At 48.5% G+C, this 17,161-nt stretch overlaps 1 protein-coding gene across 1 annotated transcript; it reads left to right on the top strand.

Moving 5' to 3' along the window:
- The first annotated feature begins 2,371 nt into the window (after positions 1-2,371).
- Positions 2,372-13,057, top strand: LOC140497745 (STARD3 N-terminal-like protein). The gene is made up of 6 exons (XM_072599085.1): positions 2,372-2,660; positions 5,547-5,600; positions 5,696-5,813; positions 7,530-7,631; positions 11,640-11,712; positions 12,717-13,057. Exons 1-5 carry the CDS (start codon positions 2,544-2,546, stop codon positions 11,690-11,692), a joined length of 444 nt encoding a protein of 147 aa, XP_072455186.1. The 5' UTR covers positions 2,372-2,543; the 3' UTR covers positions 11,693-11,712; positions 12,717-13,057.
- The last annotated feature ends 4,104 nt before the right edge of the window (positions 13,058-17,161 follow it).

A 17,161-nucleotide genomic window follows, 5' to 3' on the forward strand; every position in this document is an offset into this window, starting at 1 on the left:
GTTTTGAATTGTTACTATCAGCATAAAACTGAACTTCATCTGCCTTCTTACTGAGCCAGGAATCCTGCATCTCTCTAAGCTCTGCTTGCACTTTGCTTTTGATGGAATTAAATGCTGCCATCTTAGAGGTGGATGAGGAATCCTGCAGTAAACCCTGTCAAGTTTCTGTTTTTCATTAAGCAGCTTCTGAATTTCCCCATCATTTTCATCAAACCAGTCTTGGTGTTTGTGAGTGTTCTGACCCAGATGAGCAAATGCAGTGCTGTACGCCAAATCCTCAAAACAGCTCTTTATGGTAGGTGAGTTGATTGAGGCAAACAGAAGGGAAATTACTTATCCAGGGTCACACAGATAGTATCCACAGCTGGATTTGAACTCAGGTTTTCCTGCACCACCAAGCTGGCCCATAATAATCTCTACTATTTAGGCATTAATTATCAGGGCCCTGTGGTAGGGAACTGTGCAGGGAGAGGCATTCTGCTGCTTTGAAGCCTGGCACAACCATTCATTTCTGTATTGATTGAATCCCTCTGAGTGCTTGGAGAGTGAATGATGTTCCTCTATGTTGGTGCAAGCAGAGAAGAGGCCATTTGTGGGGAAAGACTTCTGTAATCTGAATCTCATATGGATGCCTTGAAGGAAAAGCGGCATTTCAGGAACCTCTTATTTATGTGAGGAGGGCCACAGTTGGTGTTAGTGACCTGTCTGGGCTGGAGTGACCACGTCCATACCAACTCCTATCTGTGGTCCTTTTGGGGACACTATTTGCACCATTGTTGTATCCTGCAGCTTTGGAGCTAGCACCTCTGTGACCATCCTTTCTTGTTTCTGGTGATGCCACGGGGTTAGGGAGAGCATGGGTAGTTAGAAGTCCCCACTGTTCCCTCTCATTCCGTGTATTTCTTGTCCTTTGGATTCCAAACATTTCTCACAGCTACCCTCAACTTCCATCCTTTTTCTTGAAAGAATGCCCAGAAGACAAAAAATCCTAAGGGGAAACAACTCTAATTCAACAGCTATGTTCAGTGCCTACCGTGCACCCTCAGGTGGAAGAAAAAATAACAGTACTGGGACACTTTGGTTTCTCTACTGGATGTGCTCTGGTGCTGTGACCTTGCAGAAGTTCCTTGCCTTCTGTGGTCTGGGCCTTCCTTTCTTCCTCTGTAAAATGAGGAGGTGGATGAGCGGAGATTTGAGGTTTCCATACAGTTTTAGAATCCTCTGACCCCAAGAAACAACAGGCTGGCAAGGAGGGATGCTCTTGTGCAGGCTTGATTAAAGGCAGTATGCCAGACTTTGGGGAGCTTATCCTGGCCACAGAGGAGCTTGGGAAGCACCATGAGCCAAGGGCCTTGTGAAGCCCTAGGAACAGAAATGCAGAAAGGCAGAGAAGAAGGCAGGCTTTGCCTGCAGGAAGGTAACATTCAGGTAGGCTGAGACAAGGCAAGGGCTCATGGTGGACAGAATCCTGCAGGGTCAGGAGGACAGCCTGTGGAGGAATGAAGATGAGGCAGTTTGGAGCCTCCTCCTTAAAACGGAGGCTCTGGGAGGAATGAGCAGGTCTGAGGGAGAGGTGGCAAGATCCTGGGGTCAGGCTAGAGAAGGTCTGAAACACAGGTGGCTGTAGAAGGCTGAGAGACAAGCTGGGGCAAACTTGAGACCAGTAGGAAGGAATGACGAGACAGAGCATTGTGGGCCCCAATGAGCCTTAGCATTCTCTTGGCCAAGGCCCTCATTTTACAAAAGTCAGTGACTTGCTCAGGGTCATACATTTTACAGAGACTGGACTTGAACCCATGTCTTCTAAATGCTAAGGGAGAGTAAAAGATGACAGGATTTCTTGTTGACGACTGTCCTTAGCTTTCCTTTCTTCCCTCCCCATTCCATTCACCCATTTCTTGAGAGCAGTGGATGTCTCATCAAGGTGGGGACATAGACCCCTTGCCTAACCCCATTCCTTCCTGTACGTATTCCAGAAGTTTATGTTTGCACATGAAATGAGAGGAACATTCCAGAAGATCTTCTCCTACAGTGTTCTAAAAGGAGATGGTTGCTGTGTGTGGAGTCACCTGACAGGGTGTTTTAATCCTGGGTTCTCTTTAAATCTGAGCAGGTCTGTGAGAAGTGGCCTAGGCAGCCCTGGGGCTGGCTTTTCCCTGCATCCCTTCTGTTCCCTCCTGCAGGCCGGGACCTTTCCTCTCTCCCAGACTGTGACTGTCAGGCCCATTGTGTAGGGCTGGCTTTTCTTTCTGTCCTGGCCCAGTCCTTTGTTCTCCTCTGTCCCTTCACACGCTGGGCTTTGTCTGACTCCACATGACAGGCAGGCCAGGTGCTGACCAGGAGTCAGGAAGAGTTGGCTTCAGGTCTCCCCTCTGACACTCACTGTCTATGTGGTCAGGGACAAGTCCTCAGTTTCCTCATTAGTGAAAGGAAGGGATTGGCCTAGATGCTCTCTAAGAGTCCTTGTCACTCTGAAGTTAGGAGCCGTGGTCCTGGTTATTAACCTTTGAGTATGTCATAGGTGTTTGCTTTTGGCCATTAAAATGAGAAGATTTTTTTTTCTTCCCTCTTTTTTGATACAGCTCCTGGCAGTTTTTCGTTTTAAAGTGTTAATCCTCGCATATGCCGTGTGCAGGCTGCGCCACTGGTGGGCAGTAGCAGTGAGTATCTCTCCCCTCCCCCTCTCCCCCCAAATGCTGACAGTGAGGAGTGAGCCTAGCTGGGTGCTGAGACCCCTGGAATTCCCTCTTCATACCTCAGGGTCTCCTGTTTGAGGCAGCAGAGGCCCAGTTGGCCTTTTGGTAGAACTTTGACATCAATGTGCCATCCAACCCGTTTGTGGGCACGTCAGCACACTCAGGGTTGGTTTGTCTCTCGAGGCGCTTCCTTCACCTACTAATGAGAAGATAACAGGATTCGTCCTGTGGATCACAAGGCCACACAGGTGACTGCCAAGGGGATACACCCTTCCCTGCCTCGTGCTGCACATACCTGAAGGGACCAAGGAACGAAAATCTGTGTGGCTGTGAGATTGTTCTGTCAATGAAGCACCTGAAGACCCAGAATTGAAACTACTCCCAGCCTGCAACCCTAAATCTAGAGGTGGGGGAAGCGTGAAAAAGTGAGAGGAGAAATTGGAGGCAAGGATTTGGTCAGCCAGTCCACTTTTGGGGCAGCAGCTTTACAGGAAATAAATACAGGGAAGAAGAGGGGGAATTGTGAATTTAGGAAAGGGAAAACAGAGTGGCTCTAGGCCTTTGGGCAGGTGACAACTCTGGACCTCAGTTTCCTCAGTTATTAAAAAGAGATTCCCTGGGCCTTTCTGAACCTGTACTGAGATCATATTTGTAAAGCAGAGTGCCCGGCATGTAGTCAGTGCCATAGAAATATTAGCTGTTACCCTCATTCATATTATTCTGTGATTCTAAATAGACATCTTTCCATCTTTCTTTTTTCTTCCATTTATTTCTGGGTGCCTTTCTGATGCTCACCTGAGGCCAGGGTTATCCCAATCAGTGTCTCATTTGGGGAACAAACCGCTGTGTAACTGGGCATTCGTGCCCTGGACCCAGCTGCAGACAACTCTGTAACTTCTGTTGTTTGTGTTGGCCCAGGGAGGAGGAAGCATTAATGTCTGGAGGCAGGGATCTCCCTTGCTGTGAAGGGAGTGATGATGTCACTTTCTTAGGAAAACCCTGGTGTCTGTGGTGATGTCTTCTCATGCAGGGCTGCTTGGGGGGCTGGGATTGGGCTGTCCCGGGGACTGGATCGCCAAGGGTGTCACTGACAGGCAAGGCTCGGGGGATCTTGTTTCCTAAACTTCTGGTCCTCTCCCTCCTCATCTCTCACTTCTACCTTCCCCAGCTTTCTTTGGATCCCAGCCAACCTTCCATCTTCTGCAAGAAGCTGGTCCTGTTCCATCCCATCTGCAGCTTCTTCACCCTTAGCACAGTGCTAAGCACAAAAGTGCTGTTGACTCGATGTACCCAGCCATTCCTAGTAGGTAGCATGTGATAGCAGCTCAGGTCTGTGTGGCCTCAAAAGCTTTATTAAGACTTGCTTTACAGCTATAATCTCTTTCGGTCCACACAGCAACCCTTTAAGGTTGTCAGATCCTCTTATCCCATTTTACAGATGGTAAAATGGAGGCTCAGAAGCCTTCCCTGGACATTTTGTAGTGGCAGCTGGGGGCCTATTCCTGAGTCCAGATCCAGCTCTCTGGTATTCATTCAAAAAACACTTATTCATTGTCTGTTGCAAGCAAGGAGTTGTAAATATGATCAAGGCCTTGTTCCCAGGGAGCTTTTACTTTCTTATGGGGATTTGAGGACAAGGACACAAGTAGGAGGAGGGCAGGGGCCCTGGCAGATGGGAGGGAGGTAAGATTGCCTTCCTGGGGCTGGAAAACATGGTGTTGGAAAATATGACATTGGAGCTGGTAGCCCCCTTCCCACCATGCCCATCCGCAGAAGGATTCTGGAACAGCACCTGATCCAGCCTCTGGGCCAGATGAGAAGAGCTGACCCACAGTGAGTGTCTTTGGAGAGCTTTACTTTGGGAAGCAGGTACCCTCACTGCTCCCACTTTCCAGATGAGAGAATTGAGGGGTAAGTGACTTGCCCATGTTCATAGGGCCAGACAGCATCTGAGGCAGAATTTGAACTTGGGTCTTCTGGAGTACAAACTGGTCATTTGGTCCCCTCTGCCATCTGGCCAACCACCTAAGCAGTTCTGACCCTGAGTGAGTGACTTCACCTCCCTGATTATCAGTTTCCCCAGCTGTAAATGTAAAGCAAGAGGATTGGTTTAGGGGATCTCTATAATGCCATCCATCTGAATTCTTTGGTTCTTTAGAGAAATAGAGAAAAAAAGCATTTATTAAGCCAGGTACCAGGGGGATCAAGTACAAGCAAATAAAATGGTCCCTTTGCTCATTCCAGTGGGGAGACAAAACATGAGGCTCAAGCCAGAGAGGAAAGGAGGGGTGGCATCTCCAGGTGGACAGGGGTCTGGGGAGGGGTAGTGCTGTCCAGAGAGTGGACAAAACTCCTCTGGGCAGTGATTGTCTGTGTGTGAAGCTGCTCCCCAAGGCCTTTGACTGACTTGGTGCTCACTCACTGTTCAGGGTAAGTTACACGAATAAGGGATCCTTTGATGGACCCTTACCAACATTTGTCCATCTTCAAATATTAGGGAAGGATGAGAGCAGAGAGAGGGCCATGTAATGCTGGCTCTGTGGGTCTGCTCTCTTCCCTCCAAGAGTTCTCTGACTCTTGGGTGGTGGAAGTGGTGAATTTTGTGTCTGGGGCCCCAGAGATCACCCTGTGGTCACGATCAAGGCATCACTTCCCAGCACACACCTGGATGCCTAGTAAGTGAGGAGCAGGCCCGGGGGCTCATGCCTGGTCCAGGTGCCATGCAGGGGCCTCTGTTCCCTCTCTGTGGAGGAAGAGCTGCTATGGTGGGCATGTCACATCCTACAGAACTTGAGCCTGTGATGAGACTGTTATTGGCATCTGCATTGAACTCAATCCTTTGTCTTTCAGTTGACGACAGCTGTGACGAGTGCCTTTTTATTAGTCAAAGTCATCCTGTCCAAGGTAAGAGGCCCTCTTCCCTCCCCAGGGACATCTCCTGGGTGCTCTGCCTGCCAACGGCCAAAGGCTGACCCTTCCCCTCCCCCTCCATCTTTCAGCTCTTCTCTCAGGGGGCCTTTGGATATGTGCTGCCCATCATCTCCTTCATTCTGGAGTGGATTGAAACCTGGTTCCTAGATTTCATAGTACTGCCTCAAGAAGCTGAGGAGGACAACAGTGAGTTCCCCTCTCACAGCTCAAGGGCTTGCCTTGGGTGGGGGAGGACCCCAGGAAGGTCCCTGGGAACTTTCTTGGCCATGCAGAGGCTGCTAGGGGTGGGCCACAATGACTTTGCAGTGTTGACTCAGTCATTCTGTCCCTTCTAAGCTCTGCCAAGTGCTTGAGGAGGTACCAGGGTCAATAAAACATAGACTTTGTCACACTGTAGAAAGGATAGGACCTGCATCTATATGTATAATATAGTGGACATTATAGAAATAAACATATGAGATGGATCTTGGTCCTGCCCTGAGAGCAGAGTCTGGAGGGAAGGGGACTGAGTCTGACTGATACAGGACCTGTAAACAACACCTTTCAGAGCTTAGTGGAGGATCAGGAGGTGATGAGATCCCAGCGTCTGAGGCCTGGTGTGTCTCACAGTCGAGTCACGTCAAAGCCACCGCTCTGACCGCTGGGCCCCAGGGCTTTCTTTGCAGGGAATGGCTTGAAGTAGAAGCCCAAATGATTCATGGAGCTACAGGCCAGATACTGGACTTTTCTTTCTGACGCTGTTGTTGCAAACTTTAGACGTCCTTTCCTCTCAGGGCACTTAGTCTAAAAGTAGGAAATTCCAGGCAGTAGGAAGGGCACCATTTCCACCTTTAGATACCCTTTGGTCCCGCTTTGTGTTAGCTCATTAAATGCTTAGGAAGTTCTGTGCTCAGACCTAGCCATCAAGCAGTACCAGCACTAATCATTAAAGCACTTCTTGGATTTGCATGTTCAGCCTGGAGCTGAAAGTTACTGTAACACACTGAATAAATGGGAGGGAGGATGCCTAAGGAAGTCCTGGCACACAGCTTTGTTTCTCTGTACCCATTTTCAGGGAATTTTAAAATAAGACAATGAAATTAAAATATAAGGAAAGACAGTATAGGAGTGAGTCGGGGGAGAAAAGAAGCCACGTGTCAGGCACTCCTCCCTCCTGTGGCTGCTCTGTGGGTCCATCCTCTGCCTCCTGAGTCATTCTGGATACACCCCTGCAGTTTGCTTTCAGCCAGTTGGACGAGGGAGATGCCAGGAGGAACGAGGCTTCGCCTTGAGTCAGAGATACAGATGATTAGATTGCCTGAGAGCAATGGGGCATGAGAGCACATGACTGGCCAGCATCCGCAGAGGGCGAGGCCTCACTCTCTTAGCCTGGCACTTAGCAACGCCCTCCTTGATGCCAGGGCATGGCACAGTGCTCCCAAGGAGCTGGCGCATGCATCACCGTGAGCTCCAGCAGACACTGCCATTGCTGGGAGGGAGGCCAGTCATGTACAGTAGCTTCTTTCTTGCCCCACATTATTATTTTGATGGTCCATCAAGGTACCAGGTGTGGCTGGTTCAAATGCCTTCTCTTTCAAGAGATGCTGCAAGTCTCTTATCTGCTGGTGCGACCCATTTGTTGTTGAAGGGAACAGGATGTTCTCAGGGGACTGAGAGAAGGAAAAGTCCAGTGGCAGCCCTGGGCACTCTGGTCCCGCAGGCCAGCTGTGTCCTGTATTGGGGTGGGGTGGGAAAAGGGGCATTGCCACTGTCGTGGTGTTCCAGAGCTTTTCAAAGTCACACCTTCACCGCCATATGCATGGGCAGATGTGGGTACCTGTTGACAAGCATTTTTAGATGGTGCTAGCCCTCTGTCCTGCTGTGGCAGACTAATGCTCGGGCTCTCAATGCCTTCTCTTCCAGGACTTCTGCTGGTTCAGGATGCTTTGGAGAGGGCAGCCCTCATCCAGCATCCTGGAGGTCTCTCAAATGGGCAGTTTTATTCCCCTCCTGAGTCTGAAGCGGGTAAAGGGCATTTGGCTGTTGCTTTCTTCCCTGTTGTATTGGAAATCCGCCCCCCCGCCCCAGCTTGATACTTCCACTTGCCTGCCACTGTTCATGGTCCCACCCACCCCTACCCCCCCCGCCCCGAGGAGGCAAGGAGGAGGTTCTGGACCCACACAGATTCTCTTGGTAGGTGTTGTCAGTGCTTCTGAGGTCCAGGTGACTGCCCCAAAAAGGAGGAATGGTAGGATTTGGCCTCCGGCTGGCTATGCTTTGCTCATGGTGCCACCTGGTGGAGCTGGGAAGTGACCTTGGCATCATAGCCAGGCAACCAGGTGGGGGTTGAGGACGGAAGGAGAGGTGGGGCCAGGCTGGGTAATTCTGCATTTCTTTGTCATTGTCACCTCTTGAGTTTCCAGTGCAGGAAACACATTGGAATATAAATGTTCCTTAGCATCAGAAGGAAGTGGATGGTCTCCTTTGCACATCCAGAAAGGGGGCCTTCTGGAATTGGCCTGGGATTCTCAGGCTGCTGTCCCTGGGCTTTGGAGAGCCAGTATAGAGCTTGGGGTGAAGGGGGAAGGTCAGTAATGTGCCCAGGGTCCCCCAGGTAGCAGCAGGTCTGAATCCAGGGCATGCTGATTACAAGTCTAGTGCCTGGTTATCCACGGTGCCTTGGTTGTGTGTGTAAAGGTGTGTGGAGGTGTAATGGAGAGGGATGGTGTCTGATTAGTCTGTTCAGTGGGAAAGGCGGACAGACCTTTGGCCACTGGGTTTCAGAAATTGTATGAAGATTTCTCTCCTGAGAGACCCATGGTGTTGGTGAAGAAATGCTGCCTCCTGTTGTCACCAAAGACTGTGTGGAAACAGATCACTGTTGGGGGTGTGATGTGAACTGCTCTGGGAGCTATGAAGCACCAGCTGCTGACATGGTGAAAGGCTTTGGTCCCTCTGTTGCTATGGCTACTTTGTTCCTCTGCCGTGGAAACACTGAATTCATCCCCTCCCTGCCAGCTTCTCTGTGATGAACCTCCCTGCACTCAGCTGGGCTGGTTCTGGGAAAGCAAAGTCTGTCATGGAAATCTGTGTGCCTCTTGGTGTAGACCATCTGAGTGAGCTCGGGCACCATTGTGGCAGCCTCAGAGTTGGGGCTCATTTTGGGGAGGTGACCAGACATGGTGGAAGGACTGTTTTTGTTCTCCTTCAGCTGACACCCACGGATGCTGAAAAATACCCAGCCACATTTTAGAGAGAGCACAGTTGGAAGGCTTTAGAGCAGCTCAGGCCTAAGGGTGTTTGTCAAAGGCCAGATGAGGTTATTGGTGCTGAATGAGCCTGAGGTATTGGTAGTGTTACCTTAAAAAGCAGTGTCCAGAGAAGAAAGCAGTTAAACCACAGCAAAGATTGTGTGATTTGTGACTGTATAGCTGAGAAACAAAGCTTCCTGCTCATTGTGTCCTGTGGGGGATTTTTTTTAAACCACTAATTTCACATCAAAGACATGGTTTCTGAGCTGAGGCACACACCGTGGCCCGAGTGAATGTGTGAGGCAGAACTCTGCTCCAGATCCTCCATCTTAGCTAAAGCCCCCACCCCAGCCGCTTTGACCAGGAAGCAGGCCCCCCACAGGGTTGTAGCCTTCTCACAGTGGAGGGGGCAGGGCAGCTGTTCTGGGGGCAGCATGCCCTGCTTACCAGCCTCTTCTCACCTGCCCCCTCCTGGGGGCAGACGGGCCCAGTCAAGGCCATCTGTGGAGCCAGAGCAGGTCATTGATTAACACAGATGAATGTAGACATATGTACCTCTGCACACAAAGATTCAGACATCTACACGTGTGGGTTTTTGTGCATATGGCAAGTAAGAAAAAGAGGAAGCGGGAATAAAGGTGCATTGTAAAGTCTTGGCCCATACTGACCTTTCTGGTTTTCCCCAGTGTGTCCTGCTCTGTTATAAGGCTGGGATTTCTATTTTTATTTGACTTTTCTATGATAAAATTTTAATAACTGTTTCATTTTTATCAGTACTTTTTGTTTTTACCTCATTTATCCCTCCTCCTCCCCTGCGTGGTGGTCCATCCTTTGTAACAAACAATACAACAGAGGAAGAAGCAGGCAGTTCAGCAAAACCAGGCCATGGCCTGGCCTGACTGTGTGTGCAGTGCGCCATCCCATCACCCCCTAACTCCACCCAGCCCCCTCCATCTTCCGCTAAAGATGGCGGTGACTTGTGCTTCTGCGTGAAGAACTGTGTGGAGGGTCCTCGTGGTGCTCATGTTTCCCTTCCATTGGCACGATTGTAAAGGTTGTTTTTCTCATCCTCCTTCACTCCCCATTCATCTCCATCTGCCCAGGCTTGGACTTCTCCACTGTCACCCGATATCCACTAGCCATGGTTTGTTTGGATGCCCATCCTGTGGGCAGCAGGCATCTGCTTGGGTCCAGAGCATTTGGGAGGGCCAGCTATGTGTGGTGTATACCTTTCTTGGTCATGTGCCTAGAGGTCGGAGGTGTGAACATGGGAGTCGCTTTTCAGGCCTGATTCTAGATTGCTTTGGGGTGCTCTCAGCTTCGCTCTGATATCACTTGAAGGCGACAGGCTTTTGGTGAGGTGGGCAGCTCATGATTCAGTCACTGAGAGATACTGATGGGCTCACACCTGACCTTGAGACTTAGCTGCATGACCCTGGGCAAGTTACTTTTTCTCTGTTTGCCTTGGTCTCCTCATCTATACAATGGGCATGCCTTCCTTCCAGGGCATTGTGAGGATCAGTATATGTAAAGCATTTAGCTCAGTGTCTGATGCATAGACATGGCTTAGGGGGAAAAAAGGCACTTAATAGATTGTCCCCTTCTAGCTCAAGTCCTGTCTGACTCATACTGACTGTGTGACCCTGGGCCAGTCACATGCTTTTGATGCTGTAGGCAGTTCTATGTTGGTGAATGGAATTTCCTCCCCAGGAAGTCCCTACACTGATGAAAGGCGTTCTAATGCAGCAGCGGAGCTGCCCCGTGGGAAAAACCCTGAATCTCAGAGTCAGGAGACTGAGGTTGGAATCCCTGCCTGGACCCTGCCTGACATGGTGAGTCTGGCTGAGTCAGGGTCCCCTAGAGCCTTGTGGATTGGTGGACTGCTTGGTTACCAATAAGAACTGAATTTCTCCTACAAGGGGCATTGCTGGCAATGTGTTGAAGTGGATAGAGCCCCAGCCCTGACATCCCCTGCTCGTGGGCACACATCCCACTCCTGGCTCTTCCTACCTGGCCTTCTCTTCAAGTCACAGAATCATGGAACCCTAAAGCTCTGGAGGGCCTGCCCCAGGGAGGGGGCAGCTCAGACAAAAGAAGGAGGCTCATTGAGCGACTCTGCACAGGTGTCAGAATGCTTCAAAATCAAAAAAGGAGAGCTCTAGAGGGCTAGAGCTGGTCAGTAGTGCTTGGGGCCTGACTGTCCACTGATGTCTGCACTCTCCTTCTCAGCTTTATTCTGTCTGTAAACTTTCCAACCAGACTGTCTCTTCCTCCTTGGCTCAAGTTCTTAAAAATGATAAGCAGCCTGAGACCCAGGCCAGATTCCTGGGCCACAGCACTGAAGACTGGCTGAGCCACCCTGGAACCAGTAAGAATGGCTCCCTGGTCCCATCTGAATCATCTCAGTTCTCATCACAGTTCTCCATCCTCTTTTTCTAAGCACGTTATGAGATGCTTTATTAAAAGTTTTGCTGAGCTCTGTTTACATCAGATCGGCAGCATTCACTAGGTTCCCTATGTTAGTAACCCTGCCAAAGATGGGTAACAAGCTTAGTTGGGTGCAGCTTTGGTGAGGCCATGCAGTCATACCTGCCTCGTCCTTGTCTGGTTACTTCAACTTCCAGAGCCTCCATTTTTGTATCTGAAAAGTGGGGCTAATCTCAGCAACGACCTCACAGGGTTGTTGTGAGGATCATGAACGTAGGAGGCCTAGCACAGTGTCTGGCACATAGTAGGCCCTTCATAAATGCTTGATCCCTTTCTCCTCCTTTCTCCCACATAGGTTCTGATGAAGAAGCAGAAGAAAAACAGGATAGTGAAAAGCCAGTCCTGTAGCTGTGAGAATTTTGATGAAAGTAAGTGTTGGAAACAAAAGATGAGAGCCCCAAAGAACAAATGCTGTCTCTGGGAGGGTTTTCACTGGGGTGACCAGCACAACCTTCCTTAGATGTATCCTTTAGTCAGTCAGCAAATTACCTTGATGTTCAGGGAGTGAAATACCTTAATATTTGTCTATGTGTGTGGTTGGGAAAGCATTGTGAGTGGGAGTCTCCAGGCACTTGTGAGGTCCTGATCCCATGAGGTGACATGAGTCTTTATTAAGTGGACCAGCACTGTGGGTATTTTTTGCCATTTGTGCCCAGTCTGTGAGTGGTGAGGCAGGCAGGACAGTGGGGAAAGGAGCCGTGCTGATGGTAAGGCTGGCATGCCCAGGTCTGGGCCAGGCTTCCCTACCAAGAGTATGCCTTGGGTAAAACAATTCTGTTTGCTGCAAGCTCTGCATCTGTAAAGTGGGGCTGGTCTATCTCCTACTGCCACGGTCAGTAGATCGAGGACATGGAAATTTCTAAGATGGAAGAGCAGGCACTGATTCACTGACCCAGCTCTGCTCTAGGCATCCCTGACAGGCAGGGTAGTCTAGGCCCTCCCAGAGCCCCCAAAAGCCACACAAGCTGAAGAGGCAGAGTTGCTTTTCAGGCTCCAGCTTGGCCTCATCATGTAAGTCTCAAAGGACAAGCTGCCTTACAAAATCGGAATAACCACAGGCTTCATTCTCAACCAGCCCCTCTAAGGCCCTTGCTCTTCTTGTTGTATTTTGTTAGATAGGTTCTGATGCCAAAATGTATAGGATGATTGCCCATGTATAACCTACACTGGATGCTTACTGTCTTAGGGAGGGGGAGGTGAGGAAGGGAGGGATAAAAATTGCAACCCCCAAACAAAAAAATGTAAAAAATGGTTGTAACATGTAATTGGGGGGAAATAAAATCTTGCAGAAAAATATAAGAACTTCAGAAAAGTGCAGGGAACGACAGGAATGATGAATGTTGAACCTGTCTGCTTCTTATGTCCACCCCAGCCTGTCCCATCTCTGAATCTTCACTGTCCGTCCATCTGTCCGTCTGTCTGAGTTGGGAGTGTGAAGGCCCCCAGCATCGTGGGCTCTGCCCAGGAAGCCGTGCCCACCTGTTTTAATCAAGGGTTTATTTATTGTGATACCTCACAGAAGATTGTCCCCCACCCACACATGTCCGTTTGCCTGCCTGGGGCTGGTGAGAATGTCCCAGAACAGCCCATGCTGTTGTCTGCTGCTGAGCCTCGTCTAATGGGAGGGAGCTCTGGGAAAGTCTCGTGCTGTATTCCTAATCAATAGACACCATGGTAGTATAGCCACCTAACACATCTTCTACAACACAAAAGTACATGGATTTTTTTTTTTCTGACTCACAAAATGGAATTGTTTTATTTGTCTCAGATTTATTTTATATTTCTTTTTAAAAGAATAACATGTCCTTGTGTGTTTTTTAATTCATGCATATGAGCTCTTTGTACAGTTTAAAATCATTAATAAAAGGCAACATCTCAACCTTTGGCTCTGACCTTTTACTTGAGTGGTCCCTGAGTCAGGCAGTGCGTGAGGCAGGCACTGTGTGAGCCGGGCAGCATGTGAGCTAGTCAGGGGGTGCTCAGTATCACTGTCCCTGCCTTTCCATCCAGGCATTCATGTCTGGGACAGCAGGCGTGGGAACTGCCTGGGCATTGACAAATGGCCAACTGTTGCTAGGACTGGCATGCACAGTGTGAGCCAAAAGATGGTACACTGTCTCGAGTCTAATATTCATTCAACAAACCCTGGGAACATCATCTGCTAGGAGGCCTCAGTAGGCAGCACACAGAGACATGTAGTTGTGTCCTCTCAGTGCATTACATCACAGGGTGGATGGGCCTGCAGGGCCTGTTGATCATTTTCATGAGACTTAATACTATGTGCATGGTTCCTATTCTTAACCCGAGGCAGAGGTACAATGGAGGACTCCTTGTGTGAGGCCCAGAGAGGCCAGCCACAGCCCCCTTGAACGGCCCCTTGATGCAGGCTGCTTTTTATCTACCACTAACTGTGGCCTTTGAGAAGATGCAGGCTGAGCTGTGGTTTAACTGCCCTATTTTGTCACATAATACCCCAGCCCCTCTGCCCATCCCCCAGCCTCAACTGGAAGAGGCTTGTTTGACTCAAGCATTTTCCCCAGCCCACCTCAAAGACAAAGCAAAGCCTAAGGAAGCCATGATCCACACATCCGCTGCTGAGGCCACCACCCCTTTGGAAGCCCAAATCAAACCTCAGGAGGGGTGTGGGAAAGGGGACTCACTGGTTCACTCTCCTTTCCCCTCTACCTCCAGCCTTTCTAATCAAGCCCAAGAGAAGGATGCTAATTTGTGCAATCAACACAATACTATTTATTGACTTGAGTGAAAATGCTCATTTCACTGTTTGTTTATCACCAATAAGCAAAAACAAGAAATGAGTGACAAGATCTGGGCACCCCTAGGAGCATAAGCTAGCAGCTCTAAAATCTGAAAAAAAAAATGATTCTTTTTTTTTTCAACTCTTTGTCCTCCCCTGCTCTTTAAGAACAAATAAGAACTCTGGGAGGTTTCCTGGATGCCTCTCTGTTCCTCTGGGATGTTAATGGTACTCTCAATGCTTTGGACTTATTGGGGTCATTTGTTCTAAAGTCTGCCTTCTTCTCATGCTTTCTTCCCTCTTTCCCTTTTCCCTTCTTCCTCTTCTGCTGATAGAAAATATGTAATTGTGTAGGTTCTGTATGATTTATTCACGTACATATTAAATATTCCTAATGCTCGAGCTACTGTGCCCAGCACTGGTCGATATAGCCTTGCAAACCTACAAATTTTGTGCCAGGGACATTTGTTCCTAAAAACCTGTTGGTAGCAGGGGGACCAGCAAAGAACTGATTGTGCCAACATGTGAATTATGTGATGGCAGGAATCTCATGATAACTGATTGTAGCTCAGAGACAGGGAAAGAGAATGTGAATGTGTGACTGAGAAATTTTAGAAGTATTTTCTGAGGACATTTCAATACACATCTACTAGATGGTCTTTGGACCCAGAGAGAGAATTAATAAGGAAGTGAGCCAGTAGCAGATGGAGGAGTGTGGACTTTCTCTCTTTGTCTCCAGGAGCATCCAAGAGGTATCATTCTCACACCCTAGACCCCAAGATTTTGAAGTATTTCTGCATGTACCTTAGCACAAGCATGCCCTACCACCTTTAAGGCTATTATTTGCCTCTTTTACCCTTCATTTGGATGATAATTATATAATGCTAAGGTAGGGAAGGGACCTTAGCCATCATCAAGTCAGCTCTCATACAGAAAAGGATGCTAAACACTGGAAGATTGAATCCCTGACCCTACCACCAGCCCAGTGACCAAGGGGAAGTCATTTAATTTGTATAATGAGGATGGACTAAATAAGATGCTCTAGATACATGATCCTGACTGAGTCACCGGGTGGCCTGGGACAAGTCACCACCATCTCTGGGTCTTTGTTCCCTCATCTATAAAGCAAGCACATTGAGCTGAGAACTGAGAGACTCTTTCCAGCTCCAAATCTGGAATCCCCTGATTTGTTATGCTCATGCACTGAATATATTTCATGTTTCTGACCTCAATACTAGTGTGACTCAGCTTCCCCCAAAGTATGTGGAGGTGCTGGCACCTAGGCATTGGGTTAAATGGATAGAAAATTCTCTCCAATCTTCTATGAGCTTATGAGAGTTAAAGGGAAAGCAACGTCAGGACTGTTCCATTGCTGGTGATGCCAAGATTTTATGTTGACTTGGTCAAGTTCACTCTCTGATTTAACTTTCTGCACAACTTTGATAAAGCCTCGGTTCCACCTGAGATTTTCTTATACCTTGGGAGTATCCCTTCCGAAATCATGGGGATCCTGGGAATGGGAAAGGCCTGATGCTAGTGCCTTTGGCTTTGAGTGTTGTGTCCCAGCCACCAGAAGGTTGAGAGCACCAGCCTTATAACTAACTTCTCCAGATTTTACCCATCATCTCTCTGTCTTGATGCTGTGCACCATAACAATGAATAGATCTTAAATCTTCATGTCACTAAATAAGACAAATATGGCAGACTCATCCTTCAGAGCCAGAAGAGCTATTGGAGATGTGCTAATCCAATGAGAAACCCAGAGAGTTAAAATCACTTATAGGATCATGATATGACCAATTTGCAGCCAGAACCCTTAGAAGTTGCCTTGTCTAACCCTCTCACTTTGTAGATGAAGAAACTGAGACCAAGATGGTTAGAACCATGCAGGCCTGCTTTAGAACTGAAAGGGGCCTGAGAGGCTATCCAGTCCCCTGCTCATTCTAGAGATGAGAAAACAGAGAAATTAGAGTTCCAGGATTGCAGACAGTAGGCAGCACAGTTCATCTGATGCCATTTCAAAGAAGCTGCCATTTTGGAAGAAAGGCAATTCTTGTTGTAATTTCCCATGATGCTTTTAAGAAAATTCAACTCACAGCTTCTATTGATGAGGGAAGGAATCTGTATCCTAAAGCATGGGCTTTATCATAGGCATCATTAATGAAGTAAGTCACCAGTGAGGCTCAGCAGCTAGGAAGGATAGTAGAGAGGGTGCTAGAACTGGAGGAAGGAAGACCACAGTTCATATTCCACATGAGAAACTTAGCGTGACTCTGGGCAAGTCACCCCCTTTCTGCCTCAGTTCCCTATTTGTAAAGTAGAGATGATAATAATAGCACCGTTTCCCAGGGTTGTAAGGGCAACATGAGATTATACACATTCACCATGGTTACTCTCGTTAGCTCCTTCAGGCTTTAGTCTGGGTATGATGTTGCCATCTCCTAGACTTGGAGTCTCCCTCCTCCCCCGTGTATTCTACAGCCCAGGACACTGACCCCCTGGCTGTTCCTCATATAAGATCTTCCATCTCCAGACTGGGCATTTTCCCTCACCATGCTCCTAGAACGCTGGAATACTGTCCTCCCGTTGCGGCTTTTTGGCTTCCTTCAAGTTCCAGCTAAAATCCCACCTTCCACAAGAAGCCTCCTGGTCCCTCTTAACTTTGATTTATTCTGTTTGTTTCTTGTTTGTACATAGTTGTCTCCCCTTTGGAATGTGAGCTCCTCGTGGAGAGGAGCTGGTTTGTTTTTCCCCCCTTTCTTTGTATTCCCAGCACATAGCACAGGTGCTGGCACATATTGGGCACTTAACAGATGTTTAATGACTGTCTAACTAACTCATTCCCTACTGGCTTTCTAGCTGGTGCCCTTGAGAAACTCACAGAGAAAGCCTCTCCTTCATTCCCCTGGCTGTACCCAGAGGAACCAAATAAATGGGTGCCATCTGTATACAGATGTACAAGCAGAAGAAACCACATCAGCCAATTCCAGCTCCAATTTCATATGAAGAATAACGCAGGAAAGAATGAGACTTGGAGATAGGAAGACACAAGATCAGACTCT

This window comes from Notamacropus eugenii, chromosome 3 (assembly GCF_028372415.1).
Source record: "Notamacropus eugenii isolate mMacEug1 chromosome 3, mMacEug1.pri_v2, whole genome shotgun sequence".
In the NCBI taxonomy this organism is placed as follows: domain Eukaryota; kingdom Metazoa; phylum Chordata; class Mammalia; order Diprotodontia; family Macropodidae; genus Notamacropus; species Notamacropus eugenii.

Coding starts and splice junctions, on each gene's coding strand:
- LOC140497745 (XM_072599085.1), top strand. CDS start 2,544: ATGAGAAGATTTTTTTTTCTTCCCTCTTTTTTGATACAGCTCCTGGCA. Junction 5,814..7,529: donor AGAAGCTGAGGAGGACAACA/GTGAGTTCCCCT, acceptor CTTCTCTTCCAG/GACTTCTGCTGGTTCAGGAT. Junction 7,632..11,639: donor CCCTCCTGAGTCTGAAGCGG/GTAAAGGGCATT, acceptor TCTCCCACATAG/GTTCTGATGAAGAAGCAGAA.